The sequence below is a fragment of the Limanda limanda genome, chromosome 11 (assembly GCF_963576545.1).
Source record: "Limanda limanda chromosome 11, fLimLim1.1, whole genome shotgun sequence".
Taxonomy (NCBI): domain Eukaryota; kingdom Metazoa; phylum Chordata; class Actinopteri; order Pleuronectiformes; family Pleuronectidae; genus Limanda; species Limanda limanda.
The window spans coordinates 24,520,356-24,543,388 of NC_083646.1; the positions used below are offsets into that span (position 1 = coordinate 24,520,356).

General features: G+C 44.7%; 1 protein-coding gene across 1 annotated transcript; it reads right to left on the minus strand.

Moving 5' to 3' along the window:
* Positions 1 to 206: 206 nt before the first annotated feature.
* znf516 (zinc finger protein 516) lies at positions 207 to 15,625 on the minus strand. Its single transcript, XM_061080392.1, has 5 exons — positions 13,585 to 15,625; positions 8,393 to 9,766; positions 4,964 to 5,068; positions 2,506 to 2,576; positions 207 to 325 (listed from the first exon to the last, which is right to left on the minus strand). Exons 1-5 carry the CDS (start codon positions 15,338 to 15,340, stop codon positions 266 to 268), a joined length of 3,366 nt encoding a protein of 1,121 aa, XP_060936375.1. The 5' UTR covers positions 15,341 to 15,625; the 3' UTR covers positions 207 to 265.
* Between the last annotated feature and the right edge of the window lie 7,408 nt (positions 15,626 to 23,033).

Genomic DNA, 23,033 nt, shown 5'->3' on the forward strand with positions numbered 1-23,033 from the left:
AAAAGTCAATCAAGTGTCTCGGGTCCTATTTGCAGGTTTCTATGAGTGGTGGTTGTGTTTTGGAGTTGTTTGATTCCCTGACTAGTCTGGCCCCCAAAACCAGATCACAGTACATCCAGAGGAGGTTGTTATTGTTGTTGTTGTGGCGTTGGTGTGTGTTTGGCAGCCAGCGCTCCTAGCTCCTCCTGGCTCAGTGGCAAGCTCCGTGTGTCTGGGTACAGGCTGTTGTCGAAAGGCATATGGTGGACACTCTGGACGTGCGTCTTTAGGTTCCCTTTCTGAGATGCTCGGTATGGGCAGAGCTGGCAGCAGAATGGCCTCTCCCCTGAGGAACACACACACACAGTTGATAGGTCAGGTACAGAGGCCCCAGGTGACGGTATAGATGAATACAACAGAATACGACATAAACCACAGATAAGACTCGCTGCGGTGGAAACAACACAAGCGAACAGAGACAAACATAAAACACGTGATGGTAATCAGAGGAAAAGAGGGAAACATGATGCAGGTTAAGAGCAGTGTTTACATTTCTTTTCTTTATTGTTCACCTAATTCCACTTAAAAAGTAAACGCTCTGCCATTCTATCCTGACCCAGATGGAATAACTCTTCTTTTCTGTTTGTGACACACTTCTGCTGTCTGAACAGTCCTACTTTTCTCTTTACGCTTTTCTCTCAATCACACAAGCCTACCCTCCACCACACACACACACAAACACACACACACACACACACACACACACACACACTATACTCTCTTTTCTAATTAGACTGACCTACAATGGCACACACACCTCTGCGAGAAAAAAAGGATAATAATAAAGTAAGCAACAAGCACCTGAACAAAACAAATGAGATTGCCATTTAATTGCACCTAATTATCATTTTGATAAATGGAGGAATATCAAAGCAGGAAAACAAATTACTCCCCTTGCCCCCTCCCACACCCCCCTCTCCCCGAAGAAGAAGCAGGGAAATATAGCTGTTATCATACATCATCAGTAACACAACAGAGAGGAAGAAGAGGAGGGGGTGAGAACAAGAGATAAAAAACAAAAAAAGACATAATTAATCACACAAAAATCAAAAAAAAAGAAAAAAGAAAAAGAAACAGCTGGAAAGACGGCGAGGGTGAGACGTGAGAGGAAAGCGAGCACCTCCACGACTCCGTCCTGTGAGGAAAACATGGCTGACGGGACCGCTGCACTACATTATACTAAAGGTTATCGTCACCGTAAAGCAGCGTCAACACTACATCTAATTGGACCCCTCTGCCGCGCCTGCTCCCATCATTCATGGCGTGCGGTAAATCTGAGACCACGCGGGTGTGTGCTTGTGTCTGTGTGTGATGGGTTTGATTAATTAAGATGGAGGTGCAGCGTGTGTGGAACCCAGCTCGCTCCGAATGTCAAATCAGAACAGATATACTCCTGTGTTCCCTCGGCCTCCACGCACGTCACTGGGAAGGTGTTACATTTGTCAGATATTTAATAATATAATAAGATATTTACATGTTTACTATAATACAAGTTAAAGAAAAGGATGAGCCGAAGCCATCGGATATTTATCATCGAATTACCTGCCAATTAGTTAACTGATCGTTTTTAGTCATAGAAGTTGTGGTGTTATTTATCTGCACCTCTTGCAAGTCACTTCTTTTTGTTGAGGAAGTTTGAGTTCCTAACTCTAAGTGCAGATGTTTCCATCTGAAACACTCGGCAGACACATGTCAAGGTGTCCACTTGAAAAAATGTTAGTTATTCAGACCAACTTTTCCTGCATTTTTCAGAATGTTCTACTGGTAGAGTTATCGATGATGGATGGCTGCAGCTGCACGTCGGCACTCACGATCACTCCTCATGCTAAGTGCCTGTATGTTCCTCTGATATATATCCCAAATAGACCAGAAACAGAAAAGCTCATCACTTACGATGGAGGAACTGAAGGATGTATCTGACTCCTGCTAGTGAGCATGTAACTGTAATGTGTTGGCATATCTCTTATTAGAGCAGAGCTTTGCATTGCATTGTGTTTGACTGATTTGCATTTTAAAGGGTTTTCATGTGTTTATGAAATGAATATATAATCGAAACCCAGCTAATTTAAATCACTAAGAAACAAATCAAATGTTTGTGGTAATGTTTAGGGTTTTGAGGGAAACTTTACAAATGCCAAGTTGCTTTCTTCTCAATTTATATGAGAACCATTAACCCTGTGTAATTAAAATAGTAAAGCCACTGAATGTGTCCTGGACAAACACGCTGATGTCATGTGATCCAGCTGTGAGGATGCCAGGTGTTAATGCCGGGTGTCACGTGTGACTGTTACACATGAAGAAGAATCGAGATATGACAAACAGAAAGATGGGAGGTGCAAGACTGACACTGACACGCACATGCGGAGGTGAGGCAGTAGAGAAATAATAATAATAACAATGGTAAGAAACATGCAGAAGCGATGGATGTGGGTGGGGAGCCCAGTGATTAGCCATCGTGCCACATACTTGTTTGGGAGCCTCAGAAGCGGTGGCGTGCGCGTCAGTACCTCTGTGGAGTCCGTTAAAATCAAACCCAACTGTGGGGGGAGAAGGAGGGGAGGTGGGGGAGGGAGGGAGGAAGGGAGGAAGGGGGAGGAGGGCATTTGGTTAAAAGCTCTACCAGATTCACACAAGCAATTTTTTCTCTCTCTCTCTCTCTCTTCCACCACCATCGGCATGCAGTAAGGTTTGCCACCAGCGCCCCTCGTTAATGGAGGGGAACTGGCGGTGATGATGATGATGATGATGATGGCGATGATGGTGGTGGTGATGATGATGGAACCTGGTGGAGGCAAGTCAGTGATTTAATATGACGCATGTTAATGGAGGGCCTCGGGGTGGCTGGCCTTTTTCAGCGTGTGCACGTCCATGCTGAAGACAACCGCTGGTGACAACATTAATTACAGCCTCAGCAAGTGTTTACAGAGCCTATGCATGGGCGTGTGTGTGTGTGTGTGTGTGTGTGTTTACAGTAGAGCTCGGGGGGAGGCTGAGCACTGCATCACTTACCATTTGGCCTCTGTCACTTAGAATCACTGGCGGTGCCACATATCATTCACACTCTCTATAAAGAAGCTACTTAACTCACTGTCTACTGTGATCACCGCCAACTCGGCTGATGGACATGACAGGAGTGGATGGGAGGTAGGGAGAGGGGAAGAGACAAGAGATGGAGGGAAAAGTGGAGGAAGGAAAAGTAAAGGACACAGAAATGAATGGGAAAACTTAGATGAGAGGGAAAATAGAGGAAGAGGAAGAATCAAGATGAAAGTGAGGAAGGCAGTAACAGAGAATGTGTCGGTAAAGGAAATTTGATGGGGAATTAAAGACTGACACCGGAGAAGAGTTGAGATGAGAGGAAAGAATAAAGGGAAGGAAAGGAACGGAAAGGAAAAGAGGACACGAGGAAATGAAAAGTAGAGGGGGAAAGGATAAAGGTGGGACGTCTAAATCAAGTGAAAGACAATCGGGACACATGCAAATAGATTCATGAGGCTGGCGTGGACAAATGCTGTTCCGCTTCATTAGAATGCACAATTCCATCTCTCTAATTGACATGTGATTAATAATGTATACAATTTGTCACAGGTCAGTATCCGGAGCAAATCATGTTTCAGTTTAAAAAATAGAGACAGCTGCCCAGCCCAGGGCGGGGACGGACTCACAGACCGGCTGTCACACTCAACTGAACACAAAGATCGCTGTTGATTTATTTTGGCGAGTGCAGGAGCACAGTCGACGTGTGGAGAGTCAGACGATGAAATATCGTCCAGGATGTGAATCTCCATGCATATATTCTCCACATCTCACGTGAGTGTTTCTGGGCGGATGAATAGCCGTGCGGGCGATGATGTGTGCACACGGGTGGCGAGGGAATGAGTGACTGTTGAAGGAGTGGCAAAAAAAAATGGGAACATGGAGTAATACATGAATAACAAGTGGCTAATGAGGTTGTTCTACAGGTTTAAAGACCTCTCTTACCCACAGCACAGTGCACTGGAGCTGTCAGCCCGGCTGCTCTTTGCAGAGGTCATTTGTCTGTGTTATAATACACTCTCAGCGACGGATGCTCCTGCAAAAACTTCTTTAAATGTTACTGCGAATAACTTTAAAAACTCGACTGATTGATCTATTTAATCCATTTGTTCTCTTTTGGGGTCCTGGAAAGCCAGCGCCCTTTTCAATAGGTCAAAAACTGGAATTAGTAAAGTTTTTAAAGATGTAGTAGATAAGTCTGTGCGACTTCTAACGATGAGCAAGTTAAGCAACAGCGGTTGAGTGTTTTCTCGGACAATGGCAAAATCAGAGTTTCTCTTTGAAAAATACAGCAGGAGATTTTCCGGTCAGATGTGTTGACAGATATCTCCGGAGTCGTTAGGTGAGGGTTGGTGCAGGACGTAAAGAATCTCTGCAGCGGAGGTCAGGCATTTTTGTTTCCTGCACTCTGACGTATCAGCCCTTATCACCAAAAGCTCACTTGACATCTTCCTCTGTGTCTTCTACATGTATGGCACAGCTTTTCATCATGAGATATGTGGATTCTTTTTTTTAAATTCAGTTTTCTGTCCATCACATGTCATCAATACACCCATTCTTTCCTGTGAATCCTCTGGATAATCAGTTGTTTTCTTGTATGGGTCATTCAGACATTATCCAGATGTTTTACCTGGGGGCTGGCAGGAGAAACCTATGACATGTCGGCAGCCTCTCACGCAGACATTTGCATTCTCACATCCAGCCCCTCCGGAGAATGTCAGGATATTCTCTGGAGTTCAGTGCATGTCTGAAAACACTCATACTGATATTGTATCGGCTTTTAAATTGATTAAGAATACAGCTTGTTTGTCCTTTTGTATGTCCAGCATGTGTTGATGTGTAATCTGTTTTCCTCTCAGTGTGTGTGCTCGTGCTGGCTGTACTTTACCTGTATGGGATCTCATGTGCGTGCGCAGGTGGCTCGGCTGACTGAAGCTCTTCCCGCACTCGTGACAGATATACTGGCCCTGTCGCATGAGAGACCTCAGCATCCCTGATCACACAGGGAAAAAAGAGAGGAACACACATTCAGAAAATATATAAATAAGGCAAATCATTACAACCTGGAAGTTTAATCTGCTATAAACATGTGTAAGATGTAAATCAAATGGATGGAGGGAACATGAAGCTGATTCAGCTGTTTGAGGATTGAAGAAGAGGATGCCTAAAAAATGGAACATGGATTATATCTATCTTACTATCAGCAGATAACATTTTGCATTTGGCTCTTTTGACCTGTCAGTCCTTTGATCTGAAAATAAAAGCCCTTTTTGAAACCTGATTTGTGTCCATCCATCCATTTATCCTACTTATTCCTTCAGGCTCACTGGGTAGGGGGGAGCTGTCAACAATCCCAGCTGACATTGGTCTCCAACATATAGAGAGAAAGAAACATTGTCGCTCACATCCACACTTACGGCCAATTTAGAGTCTCCAATTAACCTAACCTGCCTGTCTCTGGACTGTGGGAGGAAGCTGGAGTACCTGGAGAAAACTCCACTCAGACCCCAGCTGAACCGAGATGTCACCCGGGAATTTACCTTCCTAGATCAAACACACAAGTTTTTCTCACACGGGCCAGTCACATGTGTTTTGCATGTCCATGTGACATTTCTCATGTGAGATTTTTCTACGAAGACAATACGAAGAAAACGTGGACTTCATTATCAATCGATTCCGAGGCAGGAGACGGTTTTGCGTGGCAGTGTTTGCGCAGAGATTGAATGGAGATGTAAAGGTCAGTAATGGGCAGAGTGTGAGTGGGCGCACAGGAGCACGGAGTCCGGCTGGAGCGGTGTAGGTAGCTAGCGTCAGTAGTGGACTCGCGCGAGCATCATTAGTATGTCTAATGTGTCATTATGAGCGGCTAGCTCCAGGGGCTGGACTGCAGCTGTCACACAGCATCATCTCAGCGGCTGACAGCCAGACACACACAGCACACACACACTCCGCATAAATTACAGGCAATTAAAACGCCCCGGCTGTGATGTGCCCGCTCCGCTGCCCGTGTGTCACATGTCAGGTGTGTGTCCGCATGTGTATGCATTCCAAGAGTTATATTTATGTGTGTGTGCGTGTGTTTGCTTGGGTCCTGGCACACACTGGCTACATTTGCACTCACCCACGTGCACAGGGGGATGCAGTAGCACTCGCATTACATGCACAAGTCACCTTTACAAATTAAATGTCATACAGAAGCAACTTGTTGAATTTTGATGACTTCAAAGCCCATATATCTCATCACATGACTTGACTAAATGCAAAACAGGGATTATTTTAATTTTGTCTTCAAGGAGCTGCTGAGGAGGTTCAGATGTTGTCTTCACTTCCAACTTTTTTTTTACAACCGACAATTTAAAAATGTTTGGGTAACTTCGCAAAAGTTATTCTGCAGATCTGCATTCATCTAATGAGCACATTAGATGCCACATTATTCTTTAACTTCCTTAAGTTACAGTTCCAATGTTGTGACACACATCCTATGAAGAGCATCACAGGAGTAGTTGCAGGTAAATTAATTCAAATACAAATCTTTTTAAAGATGTTGACAGGTATTTATTTTAAGTGCAGTTTAAAAACCAAAAGGAAACCCTGGCAAAAAAAAAAATCTGCCAATGTCCAACTGAACGTAGATAATGGTATTTCTGAAACTATAAAGAGACAGTATAAGAAAAATGAATTGTAATGGGATATGAAGTCCAACTGTCTATGGTAAAGCAGAGTCTAAGCGAGTGGCCACTCAGCATAAAGGAACCTCTTGTTGGAAATGAAATAACTGTAATTCAGACATTTACATTTATTATTTAGTTATCTTTGTAACAAGGACCTTGTGCTGTATGTAGAGAAGTCATTGAAAGATCATTGGATCCGTTTGATGAACTTCTGACCTCACACACTCACACGCAATCCTGTGACCTCTCTTGCTGAAAGATAACAGACCTGAGGGTTTGGGGGTTTGCTTTACTGCTCAAACGCCCCGACCATTAAAGCTGGCATATACCTGGGCAGTGCCCGGCTCACTAGTTGTGTTGTTTTTTGTTTGTGCACGTGGAAAGCGGTGAGTGTTGGAGGGACGCAGCCCGACAAGGAGGAACGGGGAAGCGGAGGAGGTGACAGAGAGTGTCTCTGGCAGCCGGACTGCTGGCCTCTGGATACTCTACTTCTACTCTGCGACCGCCAGCCCTTCTCACTGATGCACTAATGAAAGACAAGACAAGGCTGGATGGAAAAACACGAGCAGACACACACACACACACACACACACACACTGGTACGAATATTAGAGGGAGAGAGAAGGGAGAAAGACTCAGTTGCTCAAAAAAGGTCACTTTATAGCATGTGACTCAAAGGGCTAAGGCGGATGGTGACGATATGTGCCTGGACGGGTGACAGCGATGTCATGCGTCCGCTCTGGGGCTGTTGTCTCTGACCTCTGGCTCCACACAGCCCCACTTGACCTTAGAGACACAACTGAAAATAGGCAAATAATTCGGATGTTGGGTAATGACCATTTCCAAAGCAGCTGGTGGGGTAATTATTCTGTCTCATCTCTCTCTCTTTGCCTCTTATGTTACCGCTCTCTGTGTTTTGCCCCCCCCCCCCCCCCCCCCCCCTCCTCTCCACTCGCATCTGTGCGAGCCTCTCGTCAGGCAGAGCCGTGACCTAAACAGTTTGTGACAGCTTTCTGGGAGAGTGGAGCTGGAGACTAGGCATGCCTCGCAGACCTGAGAGCAGCAAAGGTTCTGTCACGTCTTTTCACGGCATGCAAAAAAAAAAAAAACACTTTTGCATCTAAAAACCTGAGCACATACGGACACACGTGCACAGACGCACATGCTGCCCTAGATTCTTTTATCAGGTTAACGTGTGTTTGCTCATTGAATGTATCTCCCCTTCATTATTATTCAAACCTTGTCAGAGTGGAGCAGTATGTGTGTCGGTCATGATGAGTGAGTGAGTGTGTTAGGGAGGATAAATACGTGGATCTGACCGAATATGGCTCGTACATTGAGTGTGGATCTGTGTGTCTTTTACTGGTTTACCTTGTCAGGTCCAGTAGCAGCTAAACAATAAGATACTCAGTGGCTGGGAAACATTTTCCTTCAACTCGTGACATTTGGCATTTTCACTGAGGCCAAAACTCTCTGGGCATATTGTGTGTGAGCTGATGATGGGGGATGAAGAGGACTCTCCCATGTAATGGCATTTCAAAGTAGCAAAAGCCAAATTTGTGCATTGTGTTACTACAAAATTTCACATGTGTAGATGTAAATCAGCAAACAAAAAAGGACAAAAGAACACAAATTTGGCTCCTTACCAGTGGGATCCAACATGGCGTTGGCTGCGCCCCAGCGGTGGTATAAAGTGGCCAGATCGTGGGGGCTGTAGTTTTTGAGGAAGCTGAGGACGTCATTTGGCATCTCCGGTGTCTCAGCGATTGGCTCCTGCTTCACATCTCCACGAGACTCCGAAGGCAATGAAGTAGAAGTAGAGGAGGGGGTGGAATTACGCAGAGTGCCTCTGTGTGCCTGGGGGGCTCCATAGTTGTCTCCCGCTGACGAGCTGTGGGTGATGGCACTGGGCCTGGTGGCGTTAGCCCGGCCCTGGCTCTGGGAGTTGGGATGCGGCTGATGGGGGGAGCCCCTGGCCCGGCTGTACTCAGCAAGGCCGTGTTTGCTGGACAGCATGAAACCCAGGCCCTCTTGAGGCATTAAGTAGCGGTCGGCCATCCTGGAAACCGTGGCGGCGCTGGGGCTCGGTGCTGAGGAATGTGAGAGGGCGCCGCTGCTCTTCTCTGTGGAGCCGGAGGATGACAGCGAACTTCCCCTTGGGTAAATATCCACTTTGGGTCTGAAGCGAGACGGATAACTCTGGTCCTCGGTGGGCCTGATGCTGCTGCTGGCGCTGACGCCCGGCTGTACAGGGACTCTCCCTGCATGGGTGCCCGAGGAGGAGGAGGAGCCCCTGGAGAATGACGTGGAAGGGGTACAGGTTGATGATGATGGAGATGATGATGATGTTGATAATGATGATGATGATGATGATGATGGCGTGGCTGCGTGACTGGCTGGCTTGTTCTTCTTCTGCACTTCACTGGCGTCGGTTGGGGGCTGGGTACGCTGGGTGCGGACCAGTGGAGGCAGTGGTGGACACTCTTTTCCCTCCAGGACCGGTGGGGGACCGGTGCGCCTCCTGGAGGACAACGAGCCGTCCCGGGAGCCCTTTGAGTTGTTCTTAAAGGCCCATTTAGGAGCCAGATTGGAGCTACTGCTGTTGATGCGGTGAGCCACAGTCTGGTGCATCCAGAGCACCTCGGGATAGCGGGTGGAGTGGGAGCAGAAGGAGCACTTGTGGCTAGGGAGGCTCTTCCTGTCCGAGGTGAGTGAGGCTATCCCCCTGGTGCCATCGGCCCTCACACACAGGTCCACAGGGGTCATGCTGGGGTCCAGCGGGGACGATCGAGCACCGAGGTAAGCCGAAGGGGATGCTGAGCTTTTCAGCCCCTGGAGAAGAGCTTTCTTCAGCTTGGGATAACTGCTGGGTGTGCCTCTGTCTGAGCTGGAGCTGGGGCTGGGGCTGGGGCTGGGTCTGTCTTGGGGGGCGGGCGGGTGTTTGACACGAACATGAGTCAGATACGCCTGCGACTCGGAGGTAACAAAGTCACACAGGCTGCAGATGTAAGGCTTCTCATCTGTAGGGGAGAGATGTGACAACATAAAGGTCAATGACTGCAAAAGAAATAGTCTAGAATCTAGATTAAACTCATTACATCAGTTCGTATAATCTGAACCCCATGTAGTTTTGGTGAACAGCCACCAGGGCGCAGTATTGGCCACTGTTCTCATATCCCCTCTTTTAATTTTACATTAACGGAACCTTCTCTTCCATAACCAGAACTATTACATCTGCTATTGTAAGAGAACTAAACAAATTAAAAATTGTATTAAAACAGACAACAATTATTACATCACATCATTGAGAGATGTTCCAATCATTTATCTGAATTATTCTTTTTTTTTAAACTGGGTTAATATATTCAGCTTGTGTCAGTGAGCACTGTTGATTAATCTATATGGAAACTGTTGGGATGTAAAATGTTCTACATGTTGTGAAGCAATCTCAATTGATCCAATACAACATTAAGATAGAGCTGAATCAACACTTACTTTTTCCACAGTAAAATAAAAGTAATATGAAGGCTAAAAACGTAGACTAGTTATTTTATGGCTATGTGTATGTATTGGCATTGGTTTGGATTCTACTGTTTACTAAATTGAGCCCATGCTGCTGATTCCTGCTGTGTACTATTGCAAACTCTCCACAAGGGGGCGTATATGCCCCATCTGTCACTGGAAAAGTTTATGTCTAATTATAGAATTAGAGGGGGAGATTAATATGAAGAAGAACAAAAAGGATCCTAATTACAGTTAAAATGATCATCAAAATACAGTGTTGTATAATATGAAATCCTCCAATTGGATTGTTTGAACATAAACATGTTCCAGGTCATGGAACCTTACACACATGAATATTTTACAAAAGTCTCCTACAGAAGAACAGATCACATACTGTAAGTAGGCCATTATTACCATCTCCACCACCCCTCCTCGGTTTTACAACAACACCAGTAACCTGCCATCTGTTTTTCATTTGGCTTCCTGTTGGCAACTCTGGCCAACACTCACAGCTCAGACTGTGCCAAGGTGAAGCCCCAGGACTGGGCAGTTTAGCAGGCGGGGTAGTAACACTGATGTGGCCTCTTTATAAGGCCCACACTGTTCTTATAAAAATCTAACAACCAGCTGAAGAATCAAAAAGCATATGTGTTGTAGAAATATCAGCGCAAACCTGAATCAGTCGGACAGATACACACAAACATGGAACACACACTAACACACACACTAGCCGTATGGGCCGAGGAGGAAACCACATATGTATCTTAGAAGCACAAGAAGGATCCATCTTAACTATCCATGAAAATACTGCCTCCTAATTTCACACTTCGGGAGAGAAGCTGAACTGAAAAATGTCCATAGCTTTACAGTTGTGAGAGTGAATGTGCAAATACATCTCAATATAACTCTACTTCATGTAAATCATCAACTATGTTTGCACAGGGTTAACAATCCACTTCTTTCCTCAGTCATAAATCAAAAAGCCCACGTGCATGTTGGTATCTGCATGTATCCACTACCACTTCTCATTTGCATTCCCAAAATGTAGCAAAATGGCTGTAAGGGACGACAGAGTATTTTAGGACTACATTGTCCTCTGAGCGTCTCTTTCTCCATTGCCCTTATCCCTCTCCATCGAGAGGAGACTATAAATAACCAATCCCTCAGACATCAGGCAGCCTGGCTGGCTCAATGGTAAGAGGAGTGCATGAGTGACAGTGGAGGTGTCACAGGAGGTAACCTTAGAGATTAGAGAAGAAGTCAGAGGGGATGGGGAAGACAGGTAAAGGGAAGAAGGACGGACAAATCGACAGAGGCCTTAAGATCTTGACAAGAATGTTCTTTGGGCAAAGGCTCATATATCCTCATAAAGGATGACTTTGTCACAAATATTAATTAGACTGACACCCAGTAGAGTGATTTTTTAATCTAGATCCATGAATTATTCTTTGAGAAATAAAATCGCCCTATATTGCAATATAAACGAAAGTGAAAAAAAAATCCCGGACTGCATGTAAAATCGAATGGGTTCTTCTTGTCCCACTCCTCCATCAAATGTCATGTAATTTATTTTTGCATAATCCAGCTAATGAACAAAAAAATAATTCTATGGCACTTTAGAGCCAAAGTACCAAAACTACTCATAAATTCAATCAAGCTGCACCAAATTGCACAAACTCATAAATATCAACAGGTCTGATTTCCATCAAGATCCATGGTTCATTTTTGAGAAATCAATGAAAATGTTGAAAAACGCCATCTTGCAATGTTAAAGAAAATCAAAAAGAAAATACTCGATCTGCCCCTTGATCCAGATCTGCACCAAAATACAATGGGTTCTTCCCTGACCCATACTGTGTCCTCCCACCAAGTTTCATGGTAATCCATGATCCCAACCAAATGCAGATTAGGTCTGATTACATACTGTACATTTATATACAGCTGAGTTTAAAAGCCCTGAAATGTAATTTGTGCAACCACCCAGCAGGATGTCAATGTTTTGGGCGAGAAAATACTTTTACTCAGAAAAGAAGCTAACCACACCTTAAACTGCTGGAGTACCAGACTCGTATGTTTCTATTAAAGTCAAATAATCCTATATTGTACAAAGCAAAATATCAGTGAAGAGTAAAAAGGAAACATGCAGACAGATTTCCATGGCAAAGACAGAAAAAAGGACATATTCACATTAGATAAGGGGGGGGGGGGGGGTTTCCTGAGACAGGAAGACCTGAAATAGCACGCAGCTCGATCAGGCCTGAAGAAATGTTGCTGCTATTTTTGAATGTCTGCACTTACACGGAGGAATGGAAACAATCACTACAATTCCGAGCTATCCACTGAACTGTCCTAACCTGGACCAGCAGGGTTTTCAGTGTGTTTGAAAGCTTAAAGACAAAAGCCAGAGATCTCAGGTCCTTCACACACAGGAATTCCTTCTTTTAACATATTTCAACCCTGAGTGACTGTGGGTGTTTAGCTCGTCCATGGGTGGCTTGTCTCCCTTTTTTTTGTTCTGCAGTGTTTATTGGTTGTGGAGGTGAAAAAATGATAGGCATTCCAAAAATGCCCTCTGCTCTACTGACATGCCACAGAAGAGCCAAAAACAGTTTCACCTCATTGTTCTTGCTCTGTCAAACAAGATAATTGTAGTGCAGTCAAAATAAATTTCAGACAAACTTAAAGTTAATTGACTATATTATAGAATTTTTTATGTGCAACTCTGTGAAAGAGGTGAAGTAAGGTGATGCAATTTCTCTATTTTCCCACATGGGGGCTCTAGTTCCCACTCCATAGGGCTGAGGAGCTGAGGAGCTGCACCTACACAAAGGACATTTCATCAACAGATGTTTACTACAGAGTGACAGAGCCAGAGGCCCCGAGTGGGAGGCTTGAAAGGAGCTACAGTCATTTCTGCAACAAAAAGAATGCAGACTTTACTCATGCTTGTGGTTTTTCTTTTACATTGAGGCAGTTATATTTTCTGATTGTTTAATGTGAGAACATTTTATCTAATTAGATAACGGTTGTAAAAATGGCCTCATCAGTGACTATAATAAAGCAATCTTTAGTGCTCTGACATTCAATTAATTGTTTACCAGGAAAAACCCACTTCATACAAACAATCATATGATGCTATGATCAACTATAACAATTAAATATTCTTCATTTACACTGTTTATGATGAAAGACAGAAACAGTGCAAAATTCCTAAATACTTTCCCAAATCACAAACATTTACCAACTGTAGGTTTAGTTGAGTAATAGATGATAATTAAGTTACTGAAAATGACACAGCATTAAGACAGAACAAAGAAAGATGTTCTTGACTAACCTGAAATCCCTCCAGAGTTTGCACTACCCATCTCTGAGGCCTGATCTCCCAGGGTAGAGGCCGGTGGAGAGTCTCCGTACCCGGGGGTGCAGGGTCGACTGGGGGAGCCCGACTCTGGATCACTGGTTGAGCCCCATCGGTCGTCCCTGGCAGTTCTTTCCTTGTCCCCTGCGGACGCCCTGTGTCCATCCTTCCTGTGGACCCGCTGATGGACCATCATCTGGTGACGACTGCGGAACACCTTCCCGCACTCAAAGCACTCGTTGTACTTGGAGGACGACTGGGAGGACCGGCGTCGGTCGTGGCGAGACGATGGCCGGTACTCGGAGTCGCTGAGGTTCTCTGGCGTCCGGTCCCCTGAAGAGCCATGACTTCCCAACCCGGAGCTGCTGCGTCTGCCTGCGCCGCGCTTCTCCTGACCTTGAAGGACATAACGACTGCTCGCCTTCTCATAGACCACAGCAGCTCCAGCAAGGGCATCCTCCCCCATACTTCCTCCCCCATAGGAGGCCTTGAAACTATGCTCCACTGGCTCCACAATTCTTCCTTTAGTGGCTAGTTGCCAGGCCTGGTAGCTGCAAACTGGATCTAGCTCAAGAATTCTTTGCCCCTGAATTGTCTCCCCTTCCTTGTCCTTGTCTGGGGTCTTTTCCTCAACAGGTCGGATGTTTAAATAGTCAAGAAAACGTCTCTTAGCAGCTGGTGAGTCCTCATCATCACTGGCTCTGCATTGGCTCTGGGATTTCTTGCCATAGTTGACACCATGAACCTTTTCATGGACTCTCAGGCTCTCTTTGGTGTGAAACAGGTTCCCACATTTAGAGCACATTTGATAGGTAGAGGTTACAGCACCAGAAACGATATCAGGGTCCTGGGCTACATCGTTGATGGTGGCCGGAAGCTCAGCTGATTCTGCTTTTGACCGGGACCTAGATTTGGTGTTGTGTGTTTTCATGTGAGATTTGAGAAACCAAGCTTCGCGGAACCGTCGTCCACAGATACGACAGCAGTGGTCCAGGACCCCTGCGTGTTTCTTCATGTGCGACTTCAGAAACCAGGCTTGGCTGAAGATTTGGCCACAGGTCTCACAGGGGAAGGACCCATCAGCCTGGGCTGGGTTGGCATCAGGTTCAGTCTCAGCCTCCTCCTTAACAGCCGTCTCTTCTTCTGCGTCTGCAGTAATGTGGACCTTTTCAATGTGGCTGAGGAGCTGATCTTCTCGCTGGGCCTCATAGCCACAGAGACGGCAGCAGAAAGGCCGCTGGTCAGTAACAGACTTCTCTCTTTTCATGCTCCTTGCAGGCACTTTCCTCCGGCTCTCGTCAACACTATCCCCATTGATCATGCGGTTGCAGGCAGAGCTACTTTTAGTTGGACTTGTACCCCCATCGAGACCCTCAGAAACACTCATCTCCTCCTCCTCAGCCCCACCTTCTTCATCCTCGTTGGAGTGATGGATAGAGAGCGTGCCCAGTTTATGGCTGCGAATGTGAACTTTGAGGTTGCCTTTCTGAGAGGCCCTGTGGTCACAGTAGGGGCATTTGTAAGGACGTGCACCGGTGTGGCGTCTCATATGCTGCGACAAAGAGCTGAGGAAGGGGAAGCTGCGTCCGCAGACAGTGCAGTCGAAACTCCCGGGGATTTTGTCATCCTCACCCTCAATCTCATTCGCAGGATTAACCTTGTCTCTCATGAGCTTTTCCTTTTGACCTCCAGCCTGGGTCTCCATCACCTCCATATTGTCTCTGGTATTCATGGTACTAATCTGCTATATCTTTCTGGCCTCTCACAAGCTAAAAAGAACTTGAAAACTCTGCTATCTGCAGTTGGACATCTAGGGGTGTCTAGAGCGCCCTGGTTGACCAGCTAAAATGCTATCTGCCTCCAGTCATCGAGAAATCCAACCGCTAACGCAGCAGCTCATTCAGCACTCTCTCCAGTGCCACACCATCAATCCATCTTCAACGAGCTCTGTCATTGAACATTTACAATGATGTCGAACCTGTTTTCAGGCTAACAGAGGCCTAGAACAAAATGGAAACCTGAGATTCTCTTTCTCAGAATTAAGTGAAAGTTCTCCCTCAGTTTCAGGTCATCATTATGTCAGTGGCAGGAAGTTTTGAGAAGTTTCTGTGTCAGCGCAGCTAATTCGCCAAACTTCTATTATTCATGTAACTGGCGTCTCTCCTTCATCCTCTGTTTTTTTGTGTATCAGCAGCTTTCAGGTCATGTAACAGGGAGCTCTCTGCAGTGCAGCCTGCATGTATATCATCCACCTGTGAATGAAGAACAAAGAGAGAGGTGGTGGGAGACAGCAGGTGGGGAGGAAGGAGGAAAAGAGACAAATAGAAGATATTAGTGATTCTGCAGTATTTTTAAAACAAATTTTTCCAGCCACATTCAGTTACCATTTGCATACATGTGGGAGAGATGGTTGGATTTGCCTGTGGAGTGTTTGTGTCATGAAGTAGACCAGCATATGATTGTCTGTTAATGTATCTGTGAACTAAAAGGAGAGTAAACCGAGACTTCAGGTTGGTGATCAAGTCCCTTACACAAGCAATTTGTGAACAGAAAATATTATTTTAGACTCAACCATAACCAAACCCTAAATATATGAATTTCATGTTTGTATTCAGTCATTGAATCAGTTGTAACAGTTATATTTACCAGTGTTGTGAATACATCTTTGTAAATCCCCCAAATGTGGTGTAAACTATGAGATTGAGTTTTTTGTGAAAATTTACATATTTGACGGACTGTTATGAATAAAGTCCACCGTGTCTACAAGGTTTGAACTGCACACACACCAGTACTATGAGCGTACATGTGTGTGTGTGTGTGTGTGTTGTGAATGTGCATTAGTAGTGCAGGGCTCCGGCGCTCTGATACCACACTGGCTGAGTTGACACTTTACACAATCAGGCTGGTGGTGAGGGGGGGTCATGTTCACATCAGCAAGATCAGCAGTGCCGCCGTACTCCCTCCCCATACTGGCCTCACACAGCCGCCTCAACTGACACTATCACATGACAGGGATCTTAAGTACACAACAGGAAGTGGCTCTTCAGACAGTTTGCTTTGTACTGTTTCTCAAACGGGAGTTGAATGGCATCGGGGAGAGAGTCAAACGGAAAGAGAAAGAGACAGGGTGATAAAAGGAGACTAATTTTATATGGGTGGCATATTTCCATAGACAGCTGTCAATGACATCTGCTGTAATTATATACATGAATGAAATTGTATAATGCTGTACATTTGCCAAAGTTGTCATGTTTCGTCTACATTTCTGTTTTACGACCTATTGTCATTTCTTGCGGATTACCACAATATTCTCACAAAGAATAACTAGAGGTTAATCACATATTTCTTCTTTTCTCTCTGACAGCAGACACATTTTAAACGTATAAAATTAGAAGCGATTTCTAAATTCCTTTCAGATAAAGATCACAACTTTCAAACAAGAAAAGAATTTTCCACAGGAAGCTAGAGTATTAATTTCAGCAGATGCTCAAGCCTGAAAGTGTGGACTATATGAAACGTGAGTGACAGCATTATTACAGGCTATTATATAAAGTGCCAGGGCCCATAAGCTGAGTTACTGCCAGGCTCTAATTATAAGTGGATAATTGATCATAATCATAAGAGGATAAGGTGGTGGAGGAGGGAAGTTAGCACAAGAACAATCATATGTCTTAAACTTGCGCACTGAAAATGACTACCCTGCAACCGAGCAACCTATCTATCGAGAATGATTTATGATATTGAAATGCAGCGCAGCCGCAATGGTTCACCATGCTTCCTCCTGGAGTGTTAAGTAAGCCCAGGCTTCCAGTGAACAAGTGCTGCTCTAGCCAGAGGTGCAGCTGTGGCTGACATTACTCTGAAACAAAATGTATAATTAGATAGAGACCTAAAAGAGTCGATGCATGCAGATCTTAAAAAAAATAGAAGCTCACTTTTTCTTGCTGCTTTTGAAAACTCTTCAGCCATGCAAGCAGTATTAGTGTATGGATCACAGTGACAGTCAGTTTTGGTTCAGACGGAATAGATTGCCATGAAAAATGTCCATGTACACCCACGTTTCTCAGAGAACAAATTCTAATGACTGTGGTGATCCTCTTACTTTTCCTCCCGTGCAGAGGCAGAGAACCTCTGTCCTGCATACACTGGACACAAGACTAATACATATGAAAATTACAGCAATTAATTGTTTCTGCAATAAAGGAAAATATTATTAAACAATAGACTAAAATGTCCTTCTCACTGGTCCCTTCCAGCTGTATGCCTATCAGTTCACGGCGGATGAAACACTGTTACTTGATGACAAACATCACAGCTAACTTGGACACATTGCATCCCTCTTGTGAAACTCTGAGTTGATTCCATGACCAAAACTTCCTGGTTTGGTACTGGTTATATCTGTTGTTTCATTGCAGGCTAGAAAAAGAACTCGAAATTACTTGTGATGTCCTTGAGTTTGTGTTTTTTTTTCAATATCTTGTGTCATGTCAGTATTTCTTGTTGGGCACTGAAACGCTGCAGATAAGCATTACCTCTATCCAAGTGCATTTGTCTTTGCTACTCATCTAGTTTGACGTGTTACCAGCTGTCATGATGCTCCAGATTTTTTTCATTATGGGCAGCACATCAGACATGAAGTATTTTACTTCAACCAAAAAATTGTTTGTCCGTTCTTCTTGTGATTTCCCTTAGTCTGACTTTACGCCTCTACTTTTACTCTCCTCTTGAAGCCAAGCAGGGTACTGATAAATTGAGGATTTCTTTGGGAAAGCTTTTTGTGGCGACACCAGCTGCGAGTGGCATCATCGTTGTCATCACTACCATCTGACATCAGACAACAAAACCAAAGACAAGCTGTCACTGCCAATGCATAAGGTTTAGTGTGATGTATGTGTTGAATAATTTACTTTGGCCTGTGAAGAATGTGATAAAAAACGGAAAAGGCCCTTGATGGGAAAAAGGTTCCCCACACTTGCTCTCGTGCCTCCACAAGATTCACATTTGTTGTTTTACGTGAAAAATCAGTTATTGCATGAACTACTACAAACACATTCACGCCCCCCTCAGGATGAATTATAATCACTTTGAGGATCGGAAAAAATGTCATGGGAAAAAAACTGCCTACTAAATATTACCATGTAAGCATTGTCCAAGGTCTTAATAGCATACTAACGTTGAAATGTTGCCTTAACCTCAAAGTTGCTGCTACATCCTTTCCTGGAGGGACTGCTTCATTATTTTAAACCTATGGCACCTTACTGACTTATGTTATGAACAGTATTTAAACGTCACACAGCTACTGTGTCTGATCAAACGTATTTCTCTGCCTCAATTACACAAGACTTTCAAAGAACTTCAGATATATGAGGCATAAAACCCCAAAGAGAGAATTTTAAAGAGCCATAAACTTAACACACCTCTTCATTTGGGGAACAAGGAAGCATGAGTGAGTAACAGCCAACACATGACATGATATGAGAATCAGGGGATGATGGACGTGTAAATAGGGAAAACAAAGACGCTCAGCTCCAATCACCCATCCACTGCAGTTTTGTCCCCGCATCTGTTCCAAATATCACTCATATAAGTTAGTAGCTTCTCGTCTTGGCGCTAAAAACAGAGGATAATGATCTTATTTCCTATTAAATGGCTTTGCTGATTTGGGGCCAGGAGGGCCCGGGAGGAAAAGGAGGGTGGGGGGTTTTCAGCAGTAAGTCTGTCATCTACCAGACAGTCATGTGCAAATTGAAATGTAATACGATTAGCCACCAGAAGGGAAACAATGCAGGCTCCTCATCACCAGGCCAAACAGGGGAGGGGGGGAAGACAAATTGGCTTAAGGAGGCAGAAACTGTCCAGAAGAGACGGACAAGATTACCAATCATCAGAGTCATCAAAAAGGAGAAGAGGCATCAAAGCTCTATTAAAGGCCAATATTGGATATAAAGTCTTTCCTGCGGCTGGCAGAAACAGTCCAGTTTGTAAACCTGGACTGCCATTGACTTCCTCTAGCTAATTTATCTCACATACACACAAGGATTAATAAGAATGGAGAATATGTGTAGCTGAAGTTGAAATTAGAGTTTTATTTCTTAGTTTATTGTGTTTTAAATCTGCATTCTGACAGTTGTCTTCCTTTCTTGCAGAGATCCATCTAACCCTACTCAGGAATGCCTGTTAATGGACACTTAAGCTGTCCTTCCATGAGTCACTGGGAGTGAGTGGTATACACTGCGGATAATAATTGAACCCCCCCCCCCCCTCTTTTCAGCCACTGATGTTCCGCTTTCTGAACACTGAACTGAAGTCGGACAAGAAGAGGAGGAAATCCGCTCATGTTTTCCCAACCACGCACAACCTTTGCAGAGAGCTGCTCTATTTCTGTATCGGAGACTCCTGAGGTCCACATCTGTAGTGGATGTTGAAACAAACAGTTTCAAACTGTGGGTGCAGACCAGCAGAGGACCTGCTCACACATGTCAGGTTCTTCTGTTTTGTATTAGTATTCAAAATTTGGCACTGTCACAAAGCCAGACATCTGACCTAAAATATAAGTTTGATATATGTTTTATATTATGAAGCAGTATACAGGGCCAGCTCTCAATAAATGATTGCTGTTTACAATATAACAATGTTTATTTTAGAGAGATCATACCTGTAAGCCTGTTTAGATGTCCTGCAATCTCTCTATTACACTCTTTATTGCAATCCGCTCAACTGCCCCCTCTAGAGGCCACAGATCCACCTTGCACAAAACATCTGGTGCAAGAATGTGAAAAAAATGTGTTCAGGTAAAAAAAAAAAAATTGAGTTCCTGCAGTCTACTTTTTAAACAGCTGGTGTTTAACAGACACTCACACACAGGTTTAGCAGAAGGTGCTAAACCTTCTGCGACAGAAACACTGTCATCCAGCCAGGAAGCGCCTTCATCATAGCAACCATCACCGAGGCAGCCATGACACAAATCTGCCGCACCCAAGGGTGCAGAGATTGGCTTTCATAACACACTGACTCACTCACACTGTCACCCCATCAGTGATAATCACTGCAGGTCGTCCTCGTGTGGGACATCCGTCAGCCGCGGTGGGATCTGTTTCACTCCCAGCAGCATAGACACAGACGAGCATGTGAGAAAGAAATACACAGTGGGGGGAAAAATAAAGAGTGGACCCTCTGTTTGAACACACACACACGCACACAACACACACAGAGACACACACACACACACATACATGCAGGGAAACTGAGGAATCATGAAGGAAAACAGAAGGGGCTTTTAATGTTGTCCACACATAGCTTTTGAAAGTCTACAGGAGCACACTGTGGGCTTTAACAGTGTTTCATACATTCAGCATTGAAAGCTTAACGGCCCATACAGAGATCTACACACACACACACACACACACATTGCTTTACGGAGCCTTTTACACTTCACAAAAAACCTCACTATCCTCTGTACAGTTGCTGATAAAGTGGAGACATTCAGTGCTCAGAGTGCGACAGAGGAGATGGTATGGAGTCTTAAACACACACACATACACACACACACCACCGACACACACATAGTGCACAGCCAGTGTATTCCTAGACCAATCAATAATCCATTATGAACAAACTGCTCTTCACCTCTCACCCTGCTCTAAACTGGCATACAAAGAGGTCTGCTGTAAGCGCCACTATGAAGAGAGAGGGGAATAAGGCACAGCTGGATACACACACACACACACACATGTGAGGGTAACAAACGTGTCAGCTGTGGAACAAAAAAAGACGCAAAGTTTGAGGTTGACAGTTTCATCCTTCATGTCATAGATTTTGGTCCCAGTAACTGAACAGTACAAAAGAAGACATTTAAAAGGATTCCCCATGTACATAGGTGTGCTCATAGGCAACCTTCCAAAGTTGCATGTATTGTATATTGCAGTATGTATTATATTACATTGTTATCACTTCACTATCAAAATGTAGACACCCATGAGAAGATTCACTTTAAGTACCTAAATTCTTCAAATACCTGCAGCCGACCACATCTGGTAATGCGTGCACTTGTGTATACAAGTTAGAAGGGACAACCCTTTAAAGACTGCATGTGGGTGGCTGTGGTGCAGCTGTGAGTTTAGGTCACTGCTGTTTTGTTCTGACTCTGCTGCTCATATAGCTCTCTAATGGTCCTCGACTCTTTTTGGTATATACTTTATATATATATATACACACACGCACACACTCTCTGACTAATCCACTGTCGTACCTGTCTTGTGAAACACGAGCAGAGCCCACATGACTTCCCGGCTCATCATAACTCATCACAACAGTTCATAGAGCAGGTATCCAGGTCAGGGGGAGGGTCTGTGTAGCTGGACAGGAGTTCAACAGCTTCGCTCGACTTTGACATATTTGACTCCACTTCAGCTCCACTTTTACTGGAGGTTGAAATTTAAATGACAGGTCTAATCCAGAACTAGCCTATAGGTTTCATTCACATCCAATGGAAGTCCACTTCAGGCAGTTTTATTATGTTATATTCCCCCCTCTCTCTGTCAGAGCAGGTCATGCTCACAAGCAGGAAGAGCAGTGGGGGGCTTGGTGGCATTGTTGGGGTCTCCAATTCCCATCCTATCCCTAGTCCCATCCCTGCCCCCCCCCTACTTTAAACCCAGCCAGAACAATAGAGGGGGTCCACGCTGTCTGTCCCCTCTCTCAGACCCCCCTCCCTCTGATAAATAGGCTGAGAGGGGATCTTGCCTGCCTACTCTATTTGCGTGAGAAGGGCCTTGGACAGAAAGGAGTCCACTGGGTCCATGGGAGTGTGGGTGTAGGATATGGCAGGTGTTTGGGTCAGTACTGTCATGTTACATTTTGGTGACCGGTCCATGCTGGTGGGATTACAGGACAGGTCCAGAGGCGAAGGAGACAGTTCTCAGGCCAGGAGAGTACATAACAGAGGCAACTACACACAAACATCTAATCATCTACATCTACTGGTTAAGACTGACTGGTTTCAATCTTTTCTGAATTTCTCATAAAAAGGGGAACACGGTTTACAACAGCTTGAGCCTCCTATTTATTCAGTTTGTGCCAAAATTAGATTTTTACATGAAATCACATTTCTATTTGTTACACATGGATTTCTGATTATAACGTCACTAAACTGATCAACATGTATTGACACCTGCTGCTATGATTTCTCCCAGTTTAAAACCAACAGGAGCCCTCTGCTCTCACCGGCCCGACCATCTTCAGCTTCCTCTGGGATTCAATAGTGTTTGCATGTGTGTGTGTGTGTGTGTGTGTGTGTGTGTGCATGCTTCCCTCCCCCCTCCCTCTCAAAAATCTGCCTGTTTTTCTCACACCGCTCGTTAACCCCTGGGTGCTCCTGCCCATGGAGTCCCCCCCCACCCCCCCACTCCTACTGAACCGCAGCAGCA